The sequence below is a fragment of the Pteropus alecto genome, unplaced genomic scaffold, assembly GCF_000325575.1.
Source record: "Pteropus alecto unplaced genomic scaffold, ASM32557v1 scaffold164, whole genome shotgun sequence".
In the NCBI taxonomy this organism is placed as follows: Eukaryota; Metazoa; Chordata; class Mammalia; order Chiroptera; family Pteropodidae; genus Pteropus; species Pteropus alecto.
The window spans coordinates 353512-367508 of NW_006439568.1; the positions used below are offsets into that span (position 1 = coordinate 353512).

The 13997-nt window shown below is 39.4% G+C and overlaps 1 protein-coding gene across 1 annotated transcript in view; it reads right to left on the reverse strand.

Moving 5' to 3' along the window:
* DCBLD2 (discoidin, CUB and LCCL domain containing 2) overlaps positions 1-2210 on the reverse strand; it is a 77246-nt gene extending 75036 nt beyond the window's left edge. The window contains exon 1 of the mRNA XM_006916543.3: positions 1616-2210. Coding sequence (XP_006916605.1) covers positions 1616-1829 — 214 coding nt within the window. The 5' untranslated portion in view covers positions 1830-2210. The remainder of the gene's footprint in view (positions 1-1615) is intronic.
* Between the last annotated feature and the right edge of the window lie 11787 nt (positions 2211-13997).

Consider the following 13997-nt stretch of genomic DNA (forward strand, 5'->3'; position numbering starts at 1 on the left):
AACTAAGTCTTTAAAAAAAGGTAATGTTAAAGATCATGCTTGAGAAATTCTAAAAACAAGGCAATCATCTCATTTGGCAGGGGTTGACATATAACTGATTCTATCCTGTTCAAATATACATATATGTTTTTAAAACATGATATAAACACTTTCAGATCTAGAAATAAGCAAAAGAGTAGTCTGCTTATGTAGAAAAAGTTATATTCCTTTCTGTATCAAGGTACCTTATATTTTTGTGTCTCAGTTTCCCACGTTTGAAATGGGATAACAATATCTATCTCAAATGGTTGCGGTGAGGATTAAGTTAATACATTGTAAACCACTTGGTACTGTGCCTGCCACAAAGAAAATGCCAATAAGTGTTAGCTAAATATAAGCCTGTTTGTTTTTTTTCCTACCAGGAGAGAAATAGAAGTACAGGCTCTAAAACTTCAATGGAGGGAAGAATTTCACTCTATCAAGTGCTGATGTTCAAAAATTTATTTAAGATTTAACTAAAACCTGAATACTAAGCATCTACATTGTGTAGAAATGTGCCTAGATCTAAGTCAGTTTACCAAATACGTTTTTTCCTTAGAGATTTCCATATGCCTGTCAAAGTTTCAGCATCTTCATAATGACAGACTTATCTCCATGAGTCCATACGTAACTTAAAACCACATGAGAGCAACATTAAGATGGACTTAAACTGGAGATCAATTAAAAAAAAATCTTCTCAGCCATCAGTAATGATCTAATCTTTCTTTACCCTTCCACTGCAATAAAATGGGGAATACAACGGAAAATGTGTTCAATAACTGATGACAAAATGATTCCAAAATTGCGGTTCGCTGCCTGAAAATTGTACTAAAAGGGTGGAAAAAATCAGCTCTGCATTCTCTTTCCAGCATGGTGATTATTCAATAAACAGTTTTGCTCACTTCTGGAATAGGTTTTTCAAGGATTGTAGATTGAAAAAGTTTTGTCCCTTTCTGAAAAGGCCTTATCCTTTTAACGTGGAACGCTCCCTTTAGGCAATATAGTATGTTGCATTAGGTCAAACACTGGGTCTAGGCAATCTAGACCACCATATTAATAAGAAGGGAATTTTAAAGGACATGTTCTGAAACCGAGTCAAAGATAACCAGAATCAATTTCATTCGCTTTTGAACCTGAGCACTTTCACAAGAGAGTAATTATAGCCACTAGACTTTAATAGGTTTAAGTTGCTGTTTAATTACTTTGCCTTTCTATTCTGTCCATCCATCCATCCATTTAGCTTAACTTCAGGGGTCACGTCTCCAAAAGTTTTTTTCCACCCCAAGATTTCCCCAAGAAGAAAGCAATACCAAAAAGGAGGCCTTGATAGCAGGGTCTCACTTCCCTCTTAGGAAAATGAATGGCCTTGCCCAAAAGTAAAGCCGCGCCAACTTGAGGACAACAGGCTGATCCCACCTTTCCCACACAACCTCGTGAGTGCGGTGCCAGGTCCGCCCGCGCACAGAGGCTCAGGGCATCTCCCGCGAGCGTCTGCGATTCCGCCAATGGCTGGGGGACCTGGCGCCCGGGGGGCTCTCCCCGCGACCCCGCTGCCCATGGGGCTCCTCGCGCCGCGCGTTCCCGGGCGACCACTCACCTTGCTGGGCTCCGGCGTCCTCGAGCAGCAGGAGGATAAATAAGAGCAGGAGGAACAGAGGCATAGGGGAGGAGGAAGAGTCGGAGCGGGGAGGGAGGAGGCAGGAGTGCGAGTGGGGAAACGCGGCCCGGGCGGGGGCGGCGGCGGCGGCCGCGGCCCGGACTCGGGAACGGTGCGGGCTGCGCCCGGTTCTCACCACCCCCCAGCTCGCCATCGCGGCGGCAGGCAGTCCGCCTGCATAGTGCAGGCGTCCCGGGAGTCCCGCGGGCCCTGGGGCCGCAGCACCGGGCAAGGAGGGGGCGGATGCGGCGAGAGAGCGAGAAGCAACGCGTGCCTCTCCTCGCGCCGGGACCCCCTCCGCCCCTCACTCCGCTTTTGCCTCCTCCTCCTTCGTTCCTTCCCTCCGCTCCCCGCCCAAGACCCCAGGCAGGAGTGCAGGGGAGAGGAGGGAAGGAATCAGGGTGCTCGAGGCGCGGGGTTTGCCTGCGGTGGAGCTGGGGAGCGCGCCCCCCGCACCACGCTCTGCGACCCGGCCCCTGCTCGCCGCGCTCGCCCGCCGCTCCGGCTAGCTGGCAGGCAGGTCGCCCGCCCGCTCCCTCGCGCTCCCTCTTGCGCGCTCGGCCACGCCTCCTCGGCATACCCGGCCAATCCGAGGTTGGCTCCTGTCCGTCTCCCCCCGCGCCACCCAATCAACAAGCTCTCTCCTCGGTCGACCCGTTAGCTCCCCGGCCCACTCCTCTAGCTCCACCACTCTCATCTCTCTTCTCCAATCCCCTGAGGCCTTGGGAAGCGTCCCACCCGCCTTCCCCAATCTGGGTTCCGCCCACAAGGTCGGCCCCGCGCGGCCCCCGCCGGGCCCGCGCGTATGTTATTGTTGGGACCTCAGCCCAAGCTGATCCCACTGAGGCGGGTGCTTGCTCTGGTCAATGACTTCCGGGACTTCCCCCATCCGGCTCTCCTTGCTCCTCAGGCCTTGCTGACTTATTGCTCCTCCCTCGCCGCGCATCAGGCCACTGGAAGGGGTGGGAAACCTGGATCGTGGATGGTTTTTGCTGGGAGCTGAGTCTAAAGGACTTTTTTTCTTTCTTTCTTTCTTTTAATAGAGCAGAGTTTATTATTATTGTCATCACCATTATTATTAAAAGTACAGCCAATTGTTGTAGCGACCCTGATTTACAAATAACAGATCAGTGCGCAATTTAAAAATATGTCTTTCCTGTTTTCAATGCCTTTTACTCTATTTACTAAATTGGAGGGGGATATATATCACAAGATCCACGCCTCCCAAAGTAATTTAAATCTAACAACATCTTAACATTCATTCAGCCATTCTACCAAGAGTTGCTGAGCACCTGCGATTTAACCTGCAAACACTATGCTATGAGTTGTGGGAGTTGTGGCCATAATACAGAAATCTCCCAGGATCTAGTGTTAGGACAGAGATGGAAATACATCATGAAAGTCAGGATAAAATAAGTGCTAATTAAAGTCGCAAGCAATTTGATGGCGACTGTAAAGGGATGGAGTGACAGAAAAAAATCTGATCTTTGGGAAAGAGAAATCCACAGGTCTAGCAGGTGATGGGTTTTAGAGAGGAAAAAGGTGCCATCCTGAATGTCTTTTATACGGGCCCCTAAAAGGAGGATGGTGTCATTAACAAATACAGGAAACTGGAAAAGTGGAGCAGGTTGTGTGGGAAAGTGAGTTAATTTGGGACATAGTTTGAGATGTCCTCTCAGTTAATATGTGAAGCTATATAAAGGCAGGTGGACATTTTGGTCTAATGCTTAGGTTAAGGAGTACTCTGAAGTTCTGTGTGGAAGTCATGAATACATGCAACATTCAAAACCATGGGAAGGTCTAATTTCCTCCAATGAAAATCTGAGAATTGGAAAGGACTTTGGAAGTAATTTTTTAACTCCCCTGCAGATCTGTCATGCATTAACCTTGCTACCAAATTTATTTGATAAGCATTTATTGGATGCCTATCAAATCCTACTATGCTTTCTGCCTAATGTAGGCAGTGGGCATCCAAAGTTTAAACATAAGAGTCTATGTTCTATGAGGGAAGCAACCATGTAAATAAATCCATTGCTATCAGCAATGTATGGACTGGTGCTACAATATCACAATAAAAGGATTTTAAGAAACCCATTATGGCAATTATGAAACTCCAGCTGTCTGAATAAGAGGACAAAGTAAGGAAGATGCTCTCAGTCAAGAGGCAAAGTAGGCTGGATAGCAGGTGAATGGTGCTAATTATTGCTGGCTTAATGGGAGGAACTAAAGACTAGTCTGGAAAGATCAATAAGGGCAAGATCTAAGACAGGCTAAGGAGCCAGGATTTTATTTTGTAGCATTGAAAAACAACTAAAGAGTTCTAAGAAAAAGGGACATTATCAGATTATTTCAGAAAACTCAACCAGATAAGAGGGTGAGGATTGGACTGGAGTAGGAGTGAGACTGGAAGCCAGAATTGCTGGTCTGGTGACTGGTCTAGTGATTTGTATAGTTAAAAAAGTGACAGTGAGTCTGAACTACAGTAGCAGTGGGCTTAGAGAGGGAAGACTGACTGGAAGAATATTTATGTATGTAGTGACTGATTAGATGTGGCGACTAAGGAGGAATTGAGGAAGATACTCAGGTTACAAGGTAGAAAGCAATACCTTTCCCACAGTAAAAAAAAAGGTAAAGAGACTTGTTTGGTTGGATGAGAAGGTAGAAGACAAGATTATGAATTCAATATTGGGCATATCAAACATAATGTGCTAATGTGGCAGCAGTGAGTCATGTACTGACTTCTCGTAATAGTCTCTTTGAGACAACCTATCTTGTTTATTGGACATCTCCTTTCATAGGGCATTCAATGATAACCTTGAGGTCATAAAGGTGATGACAGATCAAGGTATTATTTCAAACTTAAAGGCATTCTGTTGACGACATAGAACTGCACCAGAGGCAGATAATTTACCTGTGAACTAGCAGAATTGTGGAACTCTTCCTGAAACAGACAAAACCTGGGGTATAGCCCCCTCTAATTCTTATAAATACAGCCGAAAATGATCTAAATTACATATGCCTAAAGCAAGAAGTAGGATCACTTACATTTTTTCATCCCTGTTTTACTCACTGTCTCGTATTTTAAGGGGTTACTCAAAGTAAAGAATAGAGAGGTGAAGAGGTTCTGAATGTCACTAGCAGGAAAGGAATGAGAGAGGAAGGGGCAAATTGGAATTATTTTTAAAGAGGGGAAATCAAAAGATCTTGGTGATAGAAAGCATTTGACAATTTCTACAGTCTTATGTTTCAGCTTCCTGGGTTTTGCTTTGGAAATACAGAGTATGATCTCTGGCTAGAGAACATTTGTGGAGACCCTTTAACTGGATGCACAAGGGAATAAAAGGTATGGCACAGATGTGGGAAAGGGTTGATGCTGTTTCTGCCCCCTATTCTCTCCCCACTTCTGATCATTGTCACTCTATTGAATTGCAAAAAAAAAAGAAGACTGCTCTGAGATCATCAAACTCTTTGTGGGACCTTACACCAAAGGAACATAACAGGCATTCATTTCTAGGACAATGCCCGGGTAGAGTGGAATTCCAGTTTATGTAATCTTTCTGAATCCCTACTTGCTGCTCTAGCCAACTTTGTCATCTTTTTTTGCCACTGGGACTTAGTGTGTTTGGGGATTGACATCTGCTGAGACAGTGGGAGCAATTCTTGTCCAGGACTATTTTACTCACGTGAGCCAGATGGCTGGGCTGAATCAGAACCAGGGATTTTAATCAGGATCCAAAGTAGATAGGCCTGGAGATAGCCATTGTCATAGCAGCCAGAGGCCCCCAGAAGTTAAAGTGTCTCCACAAGGGAAGCCCAGGTCCTAGCTCCTTCCTACAGCCTCTCAAAAAGGTATGGGCTTTACAGGTTCCCTTGGGGACAAGACTGACAGAAAAAACACAAACTGAGCAGTGTCTTCACTGCACATGAGTTCATTGACATGATAGGACTTGTAGCAGCCATGGTCACCTCCATTCATTAATTGATAAAATGAATTAATACTTTGGATAAAGTCTCTGGGGAAGATGAGAGCTTCAAGAAAGAAACAGGATAGTTATATATGAAATACCAGTAAATTAAAATATGTATCATTTCAATGTATTTGTTTGTTTATTCCATGTTAAATATAAATATAGATTCTCAACCTAAATCTTAATTCACCAGACTTTTCTCTCCTTTCTCTCTTCTCTCTCTTCCTTTTTCTCATTTCCTTTCTTTAATTCATTAAAGAGTAGAGGAATAGAGAAAATGGAATTGACCTGTAGAGAAAAGGAGAAATATGAAAAGAATGGTTACATCTTACTTCTGCTTCCAAATGAATACCCAGTTCAGCTACTGCTAAGAAAATAAGAATGGAGGAAAAGAACCTAGGGGCTGGTGCCTTTGCTTCATAGAGAAACATCTGGGTTTTAATGCAATGATATGGTAAGAATCATTGGCACCATCATCGCTATTAAATGTCTGTTAAGCATTAATAAAACAGAGGAGGCTCATTTAATATGGCATTTATACTGAAAAGCTTGGGATGATGGTATGTAATGAATCACTAGTGGGCTTTATCAGTGAGTGTATATTTTTGGCAGGATAACAGAAAGAGGGAACAAACGAGAATTTTTATTTTCGTGATCTTCCAGTGGGGTGGGAGAGAAAGAAGAATGTGGCAGTTCTGGGGAAATTTTCAAACTTCAAAGCCCAGGGCCCTAAGATCTGGTTACTTTTCTCACAGGAGCATTTTCTTTGTCCTGTTGACTCTTTGGATAAATGTTTACAGCCAAGTTTGTTGCTAAATGTCTGAATTCTGCCAAGGAGACTTTCTTCCTTTCTGTGAACAGAAGTGCTTTGGATACATTTTTCTCTTTATCTTGTAAGCTTCTTTCAATTAGTCATTTCAGTCAAATCCAGCTCTCAGGTATACTACTCATATTTTCTTAATATCTAGGCATTTGTTACAACAAATTTAAGACAGAAGTGATAGGAACCTAACTTCTTGTAGAAGATACTTCCTTTCTACTGGTGGATAATGACATTACATATATTTTCTTGGCATATTTCAGCAACATGACTGACTTTGATCATTTTCCATTTGCCTCTTCCTCCAAACATCTTTTTTTCTTTCTATCTCTCCCCACTGCCATATATATATATATTTTTAAAGGAAAATAAGAAACTTAACTAATTCACTCTCTTTTGGGTCAGCACAAAAAGGCTTCAGCTTGATATTTTATTTCTGATGGTAGCTGCAAAGGATTTTAGTAAAAACATGAAAAGTTCCCTCCATCAACATCATGCCTAGAAATTAGAGAATTAATTATACATGAATGGCTGACAGAAAACTAAAAAATGAATAGTGAACATCCCAGAGTATCTGAAATAATATGATTTAGGTGTGCAGTGGCTGTATGCCTCTCCTAATATGCCTGCATTCTTTCCTGTGGGACCCATGCTGGCAACAGAGTCGAGAATTAAATATACAGAGCTGAAATGCTGTTTGGCTTCTGAGAAACCGAGTTATTTCATGAGATCATGGAAACAACTCTAGACCAGATTCTTGCAACCAACTTCCACTTGAAAGTGCTGTATAACCTCCAGCGAGTCTCCTAACCACTCTAGGCCTCAGTTTCTTTGTCCACAAGAGAAGATGGTTGGATCTTATAGGTTTTAAGTTTGACATTTCTTCCATTCTCATTATCTGTTGCTCCCTTTCATCTCATAGCCAGATTCTAAGTCCTTAATTACTAAATCACTATCTAATGTTGGAGAGAGAGGAAACAAAAGCTGATAATTACAGAATTCCTCTCTGAGAGAGCATTATCTGTGCTGAACAGCAGAGCACCTTAAGAGTATCCTTCAAGCCCCCTAAGCCCAGCCCAGCCCAGCAATGCCTTTATGAACTGGAACTAGATGAAGAGCCCCAGTTTTGTTCTGCAAATGAAGCAAACAGGGTCTTGGACCTAGAGGGTAACCTTATTAGGAAGGAGATGGGGGAGGGCAGAGGAGATAAAGCTGGCCAGGAATGTGGCTGAAAACTGGAGCTGAGGAGAGGTGAGAGAAAGTGAAAATTCCCCAGTGGTTAGAATGCAAAGATGCTTTGATAGAGATAGCTAATAAATAAATTCTAGTTAAAAACAACAATTGGAAGATTCAATATTATAAGTACAGCAATTTTTCCCAAATTGATATATTGATTCAATGCAATCCCAATAAAATTTTTGACTTTCTTTTTGTGTGTATGTTAACAGACTAGTTATTTCTAAATTTTATATGGAAAGGAAAGAGCAATAATATACAAGACAATTTGGAAGGAAAACAATAAATGTGAAGAATAATAAATGAATGAATGAATGAATGAATGAATAAGTAATTTCTAGTTATTTGCAGTATGTGCTATATTGTAACTTACCTCCCACCTCCCTCCCAAACTCTCCATTAGTTTGCTGTAGCCATAGCTTTGATCAGGTGAAACTTTGGGGAAGAGGGGGCGTATGAGTTGGGGGAGGGACAATCAGGTTGATGTCCATCTTCTTTATTCTATATGGAATGCCAGCATCCTCAGGAAGTGAAATTAAAGTGAAGATCAGAAATTCAGGGAAAGCAGGAGACTCCTAGAACCAGAGCTTTTGAGAAATGTAAACTTGCTACTCGCCATCCCCTTGACAAAAAACTAGGCTTCCATCCCCAGATTTGGAATCATCTGGGCACTGCCATCTGTTACACTAGGACGAGCAAACAATAATACAATGGTACTACTTTTTCGAAGAATCAAGAAAATAGAAATAGAAATTGAAATTGTGTGTGTGTGTGTGTGTGTGTGTGTGCAGATCACTTCTTTCAATGATTCTTTTTGAATCCTTTCATTAAATGTTAATTTCGAGCCTTTAAATTTAACATGTCGATAAAAAAGGAACTAATATTTTAAATAACAGTAATCCTATGGAAATTCAGTGTTTAAAAGGAACACCCAAGGTTTTTAAAACAAAGAAGAATATAATTTTCTTCGTATCACATTCACAGACTAACTAATATTAGCCTGTCTTTTAACACCATAAGATATAAATGAGATGCAGAATATATTATACATTTTCATTTAAACAGATCTTTTTATTTTTGGCATTCTATTAAGCATGGTTTTCAAAAAGACAGATTGTGGACTGAAAGAAAATAATGTATTGTTCAGATTAATCTGACTTTCCATGAGCTTCTTCATTAATAATCAGGTTTTAATGTCAATATAAATAATACTTACATTTGACTGATATACACTATCATTTTATTCATAGTTAACATACTGTACAAAAGTGAAAATGTGAGAGATTTTTCTGAAGAATTGATTGCAGACCAAGATAACTCCTAGGAGAAAAACATAGGAGAATATAATTTCCCTGACCTAGCTATCTTTTTTTAATCTTGAAGGATGGTGCATGCCTAGTTCATAGATCATAGAATTTTAAATAAATAGGGCTATTTTCTAGATCATAGAATTTTAAATAAATAGGGCTATTTTCTCACCACATATCTGGTATTATTTACTGGTGATCCCTTTAAATCAAAGCTTAGTTCTCATTTGTAGATCTGAAGATATGTACATTTATTTTTGGTGACTATAATCAATATATTTGATACTACTGACTTAATTAAAATGGAAGGTGAGAGCAGACCTTAACAAAAGACATAAATTATTGAGTCAAAAAATTTGCAGATTTCCTATTTATTTAGGACTCATTTGGAAGACACATAGATATTAACAGCCCCATCTAATGACAAAATTTAACTATTTGTTTAGCTGTTTGATCTGAAACATCAAAAGTAGTTTTTATCCCTCCCTAAATCAAAGACTGGACATAAGGTAATTCAGGATTCACTTTAGTCTTTATGTCATTTTCGATTACTCTCATATTGGTAAATAACTAATATGAAGAAAATACCTCATTTTCACAACATAAATATAACTACTCACTCTACATACTGATAGTCACATTTGCATACAATTAATTGAATAACCTATACAATGATATCTCCCCGCAGAGAGCCAGGCTGAATCAGCCCTTAGATTTTGTTTTAATAATAACTATAATAATAACTATAAGTATGTATAAATAAATTAAAATTCTCTCCAAGTGAACAAACTCATGTAGCCATTCATGCATGTTTATGACAGCCATCTATTTAGAAGAATTATAGTTAGTTATACATGGCCCAGAATGAAATTTTTAACACTATCTGTGCCCTAATAGAAAACAAAATGAAACAAACAAGTCATGTTTGGTGATATGTTAAACTATTATACTCAAATCCCATCTGTAATTATATTCTCACTTCTGAAAGTTATTTCCCAAACTTTATGTCTATAAATTCTGCATGTAGAGGATTTAAGTTTTTCTTGATCTATCAAGAATTTTTCCTGGTTCTGGAATCATTTTCATAACTGTGGGTCTCATTCTATTCTATCGTATGAAATAATACCCACTTTTATTTTCCCAACCCAAATGAATACAAGAGGTAGCTAACATTCATGAAAGGTAGAGTGGATAGTCTCTAAATAGCTTTCTTTAAGGATTTTCTTCATGGATGTGACATAGCTAATAAACAAGAAAAATGTATTTAGGAGAAGGCAATATGAATTGTCACTGAAGACATCTTGAGAATGTAAGATGACCTTGGGGGAAAAAAAATGCAAAGCAGCTCAGAAATCTACATCTTACCCAATGAATGCTAATTTTTCCCCATCAGGGTTCCAAATTGATTTTAAATCAAGCTGCATAAAATTTATGACACATAATTTTATGGACTATGGAATAAAATGAGCTACTCTATTAAGATGGTAAGTACCAACAGAATTGCCTGATGGGGCTTTATAAGTTCTGAGAGCCCCTCATGAAAACCTGTGGCCTCCTTTCAGTAGTGGAGAGAAAAATACTGAGAACTGTTGAGTTAGAAGATTGAATTCTGATGACTGGGCTGTGTGAGTTTATTAGTGTCTTTGGCTTTTTCAGATTTATAATTAAAAATCCTTATGTGTCTGTTTCTGCCAAGGTTATACCCATCCTAAACTGTATATCTTCTACATTCCTTCTCTTTTGCTGTAAAGTCTAAATGAAACACTTTGATCTATTAATGGAATGTAGTTGACCCAGTGCCCTCTCTGTCACAATGTTGATTCATAGCCACAAGGAGCAATGGGCAGCAAGCCAGGCTGCAGATAGTGTCTAAACCCTGGCAACAGGTCAAATGTGGTGCTTGCTTAATGGGTCCCTCTGTCTTTAGCAAGCAGATCGCCTGTCACAGTGGGCACAGTTTTCTCATTGTAGGAATTGTACACAATTTCCCATCACCAGGATTCCTCAGAAGGCTGTTTGTGACCAGCATGAGGTACTCTTCTGTAGCAACTAAAGAATCATGGACTATAATAGTGGATCACCTCCCATGCTCAGGGAACCCAGCCAGAAGAGAAAGGGGAGAGGATTCATGTTTAGTGAGCACCTACCTCTGTGAGACATCAACACGTCATATTATTGATGTCTAATGGAATCTCAGTGATGTAAGTATGTTATTCACACATGGGCACACTGGTTCAGTGATTAGGACTCAGCTGGTTTGAGACTCCAGGCCTGTCTAATGTGAGAGCTTGTGTTTTTTCCACTTGACCATGCTGCTTCAATGTTATTCTAGGAATTTTGCTTTTATCACTCATTGACCTGGATTCTTTCCAAAGACTGCTACCAGCAGGCAACAAGTACCTAATAAAATTGCATTTTTTTTTGTCATAAAATTTTTATTTGGTACAAATGGCTATTCTGCAAACTCTACTAGTAAATGCCCATTTTATTGCACAGGCCCAGGTTTTAGAATTGTGTAGGATCAAAATTTAGTGTACAGAGAATGTTTTGGCATTCTTATCTTTGCCTGATTTAGTTCCACAAAGGCTTGAAGATCTGGAAGATTAATTTCCAGTTAAAAATATGTGGATTGACCTCAAATCCTCAACCCACCCCCCCCGAAAATGATGTTAAAATGACATTAGAAGAATTAAAGAGTATGTGTACCAATAAAGACAAGGGCTAGAGTTTTATAAATTAAAGAAATATCAGGCAGAGGGCTGGAATCTAAGAATCAGAGCTGAAAATGGAGTTAGGGGGTGTGAATAAGTGGAAGTCTACATATTGAACTATAGGACTCTAGTGCCTTTTTACCATCAGCTTTCACTATTTCAAAGACCAGGTAACAATGTGTAGCTAAAAAATAAATGGAATGTTCTGAAACTTCACTAAGATTCTGGAACATTCTGTCATGCCATCGTTATGCATGCTGTGGGTCACGGTATGCCAGGCTTGGACAGTGGATCCTTTCATCTCGTGTAACTGGAGTCCCAAAGCCCTGTTTACATTTTAACTGCCACTTACTAGGTGGACAAGAGCTTGGTTTGACTTGGTGCTAAGCTAACCTGTGAAGTGGCAAGCTAGTTTCTACTGAGCCAGTTGGCAACATAAATTGTGAAATTTTCTAAGGAAAATACAAGAATTTTGTGACAAAATTAACTGAGTCCTGATGGCATTTCTTCTCAACCACTGGTAGATCTTAGAATAAACCTTTACTAACCATATCACCAAAAGGGACAATTTTTCTGTCCAAAGTCATGCTGTATCTCTACTTCACCCCTCCTCCTCTCCTCTTCCGTGCTTTCAGCACAGTTTGCTGCATCCTCTGCATGAAGTCCACTTACACTTCTCCACAGTGTGAGTGAATGGCATGGTACAAATTATAAAGAGTACTGGAAATCACAAATATCATTTCATACAGATATCATCCTTTTATTTCCAGGTTTGGCCACTAGCTTATGTCATAAGAACACGTCACAAGATAAACCTCTATTTAGTTAAGTCTACATAGTTAGGTTTCTGTTATTTGGAGCCAAATACAATCCTAACTGATGTGTATTTATGAAGGAGGTAAGTACCACAATCCTACTGAAACAAAATATAAGGCATATTCATGCTAAACATGTTCTAAGAGGACTTTGTATTGAAAAGACTTTGTTATAAATTGTATAACAGTCCCTTTGATGAATGCCAAATCTATGCATGAAAGGAACTGTTATACCTCTGTAGTTATAGTGAGACTGTTATTTCCTATTCCCTAATCTGATTAAATAAATATTAAGTAATTTCTAACATGTCAGACATATTGTTCTTTTTTTATTATTATTAGTTTTAAGTATACAGTACATTGCTTAGACATTGATATAGTTTATAAATGACCCCTTGATTGCTCTTTCTCTCCTCTGGCTCTCCCCCTCGCCATTACATTAATGCTAACTGCATTCCCTATGCCGTGCTCCCCATTCCCATGACGATCTATCAACTACTAATTTGTTCTTAATACTATCATAAAATATAAATGTTAATTAGGAATGGCTTTCTAATAAGCTCAAGAAGCTTGTTAGAGATGGCTGGATAAGTGCAGAAATATATACAATACGAAGTGGAGTCCCCTGCATATCAGAAAATAGGTGTAGATGTAATGGATGGAGACATTGCATTTTGTTGGAGGAACCTGGAAAGTTTCAGAGAAAAGGCCTTAAAGAATAGACAGGATTTCAATAGGTTGAAAGGTTAGGACATTACCAAAGAAGAGAAAGGTATAGACAAAGGCATGAAAATGGGAACATGCAAGGTATGATCTTTAGAGTTATTAGCTACCATGTAAACTTTTATTTTTTGAGGTCCTGACAACTGTCAAAATATCATTTAGATCATTGAGATCCCTCATTTACATTTTAATTCAGTCACCTCTGACCCTCTTGTCAGAGAAAATTTTTATTTCTCCATTTAGTTTGAGCTATGAAAGTAGGGACTGGAAGATGTTGCAAATTTGAGTGTATTAAGGTAAACAAATTTTTCATTTGTAACCACTGTTTGTGAGAGAGTTTAGAATATACTAGAACATCTTTATTTTCCACAATGATTTGAAAGATGCCTATCTTAACAATATTAGGATTATAATAAATGCAATCTCCTTAACTATTCTTGCCCACTGTGTAATGTGTGATGCTCTTCAACCGTACTCCTTGTCAAACAAAAGAATATTTAACAAGGAATTGACAGAGCCTGTGAACTGATAAGAGTCTGTACTTTGTGAATTGTTCCACAATGTGGGAGAATCCCTAATGAATCTTTGTTTGCCACTTTATCTTCCTATTTTTTAAATGCAGGCTATGATGTACTTTGTTCCTTGATGGTGGAATGAAGAGATTACCCTTCTTCAAGGCCAACAAGTAATTAATAATAATGGAGTTGTTTGCACATAACCTGAACAAATCATCCAAATGATT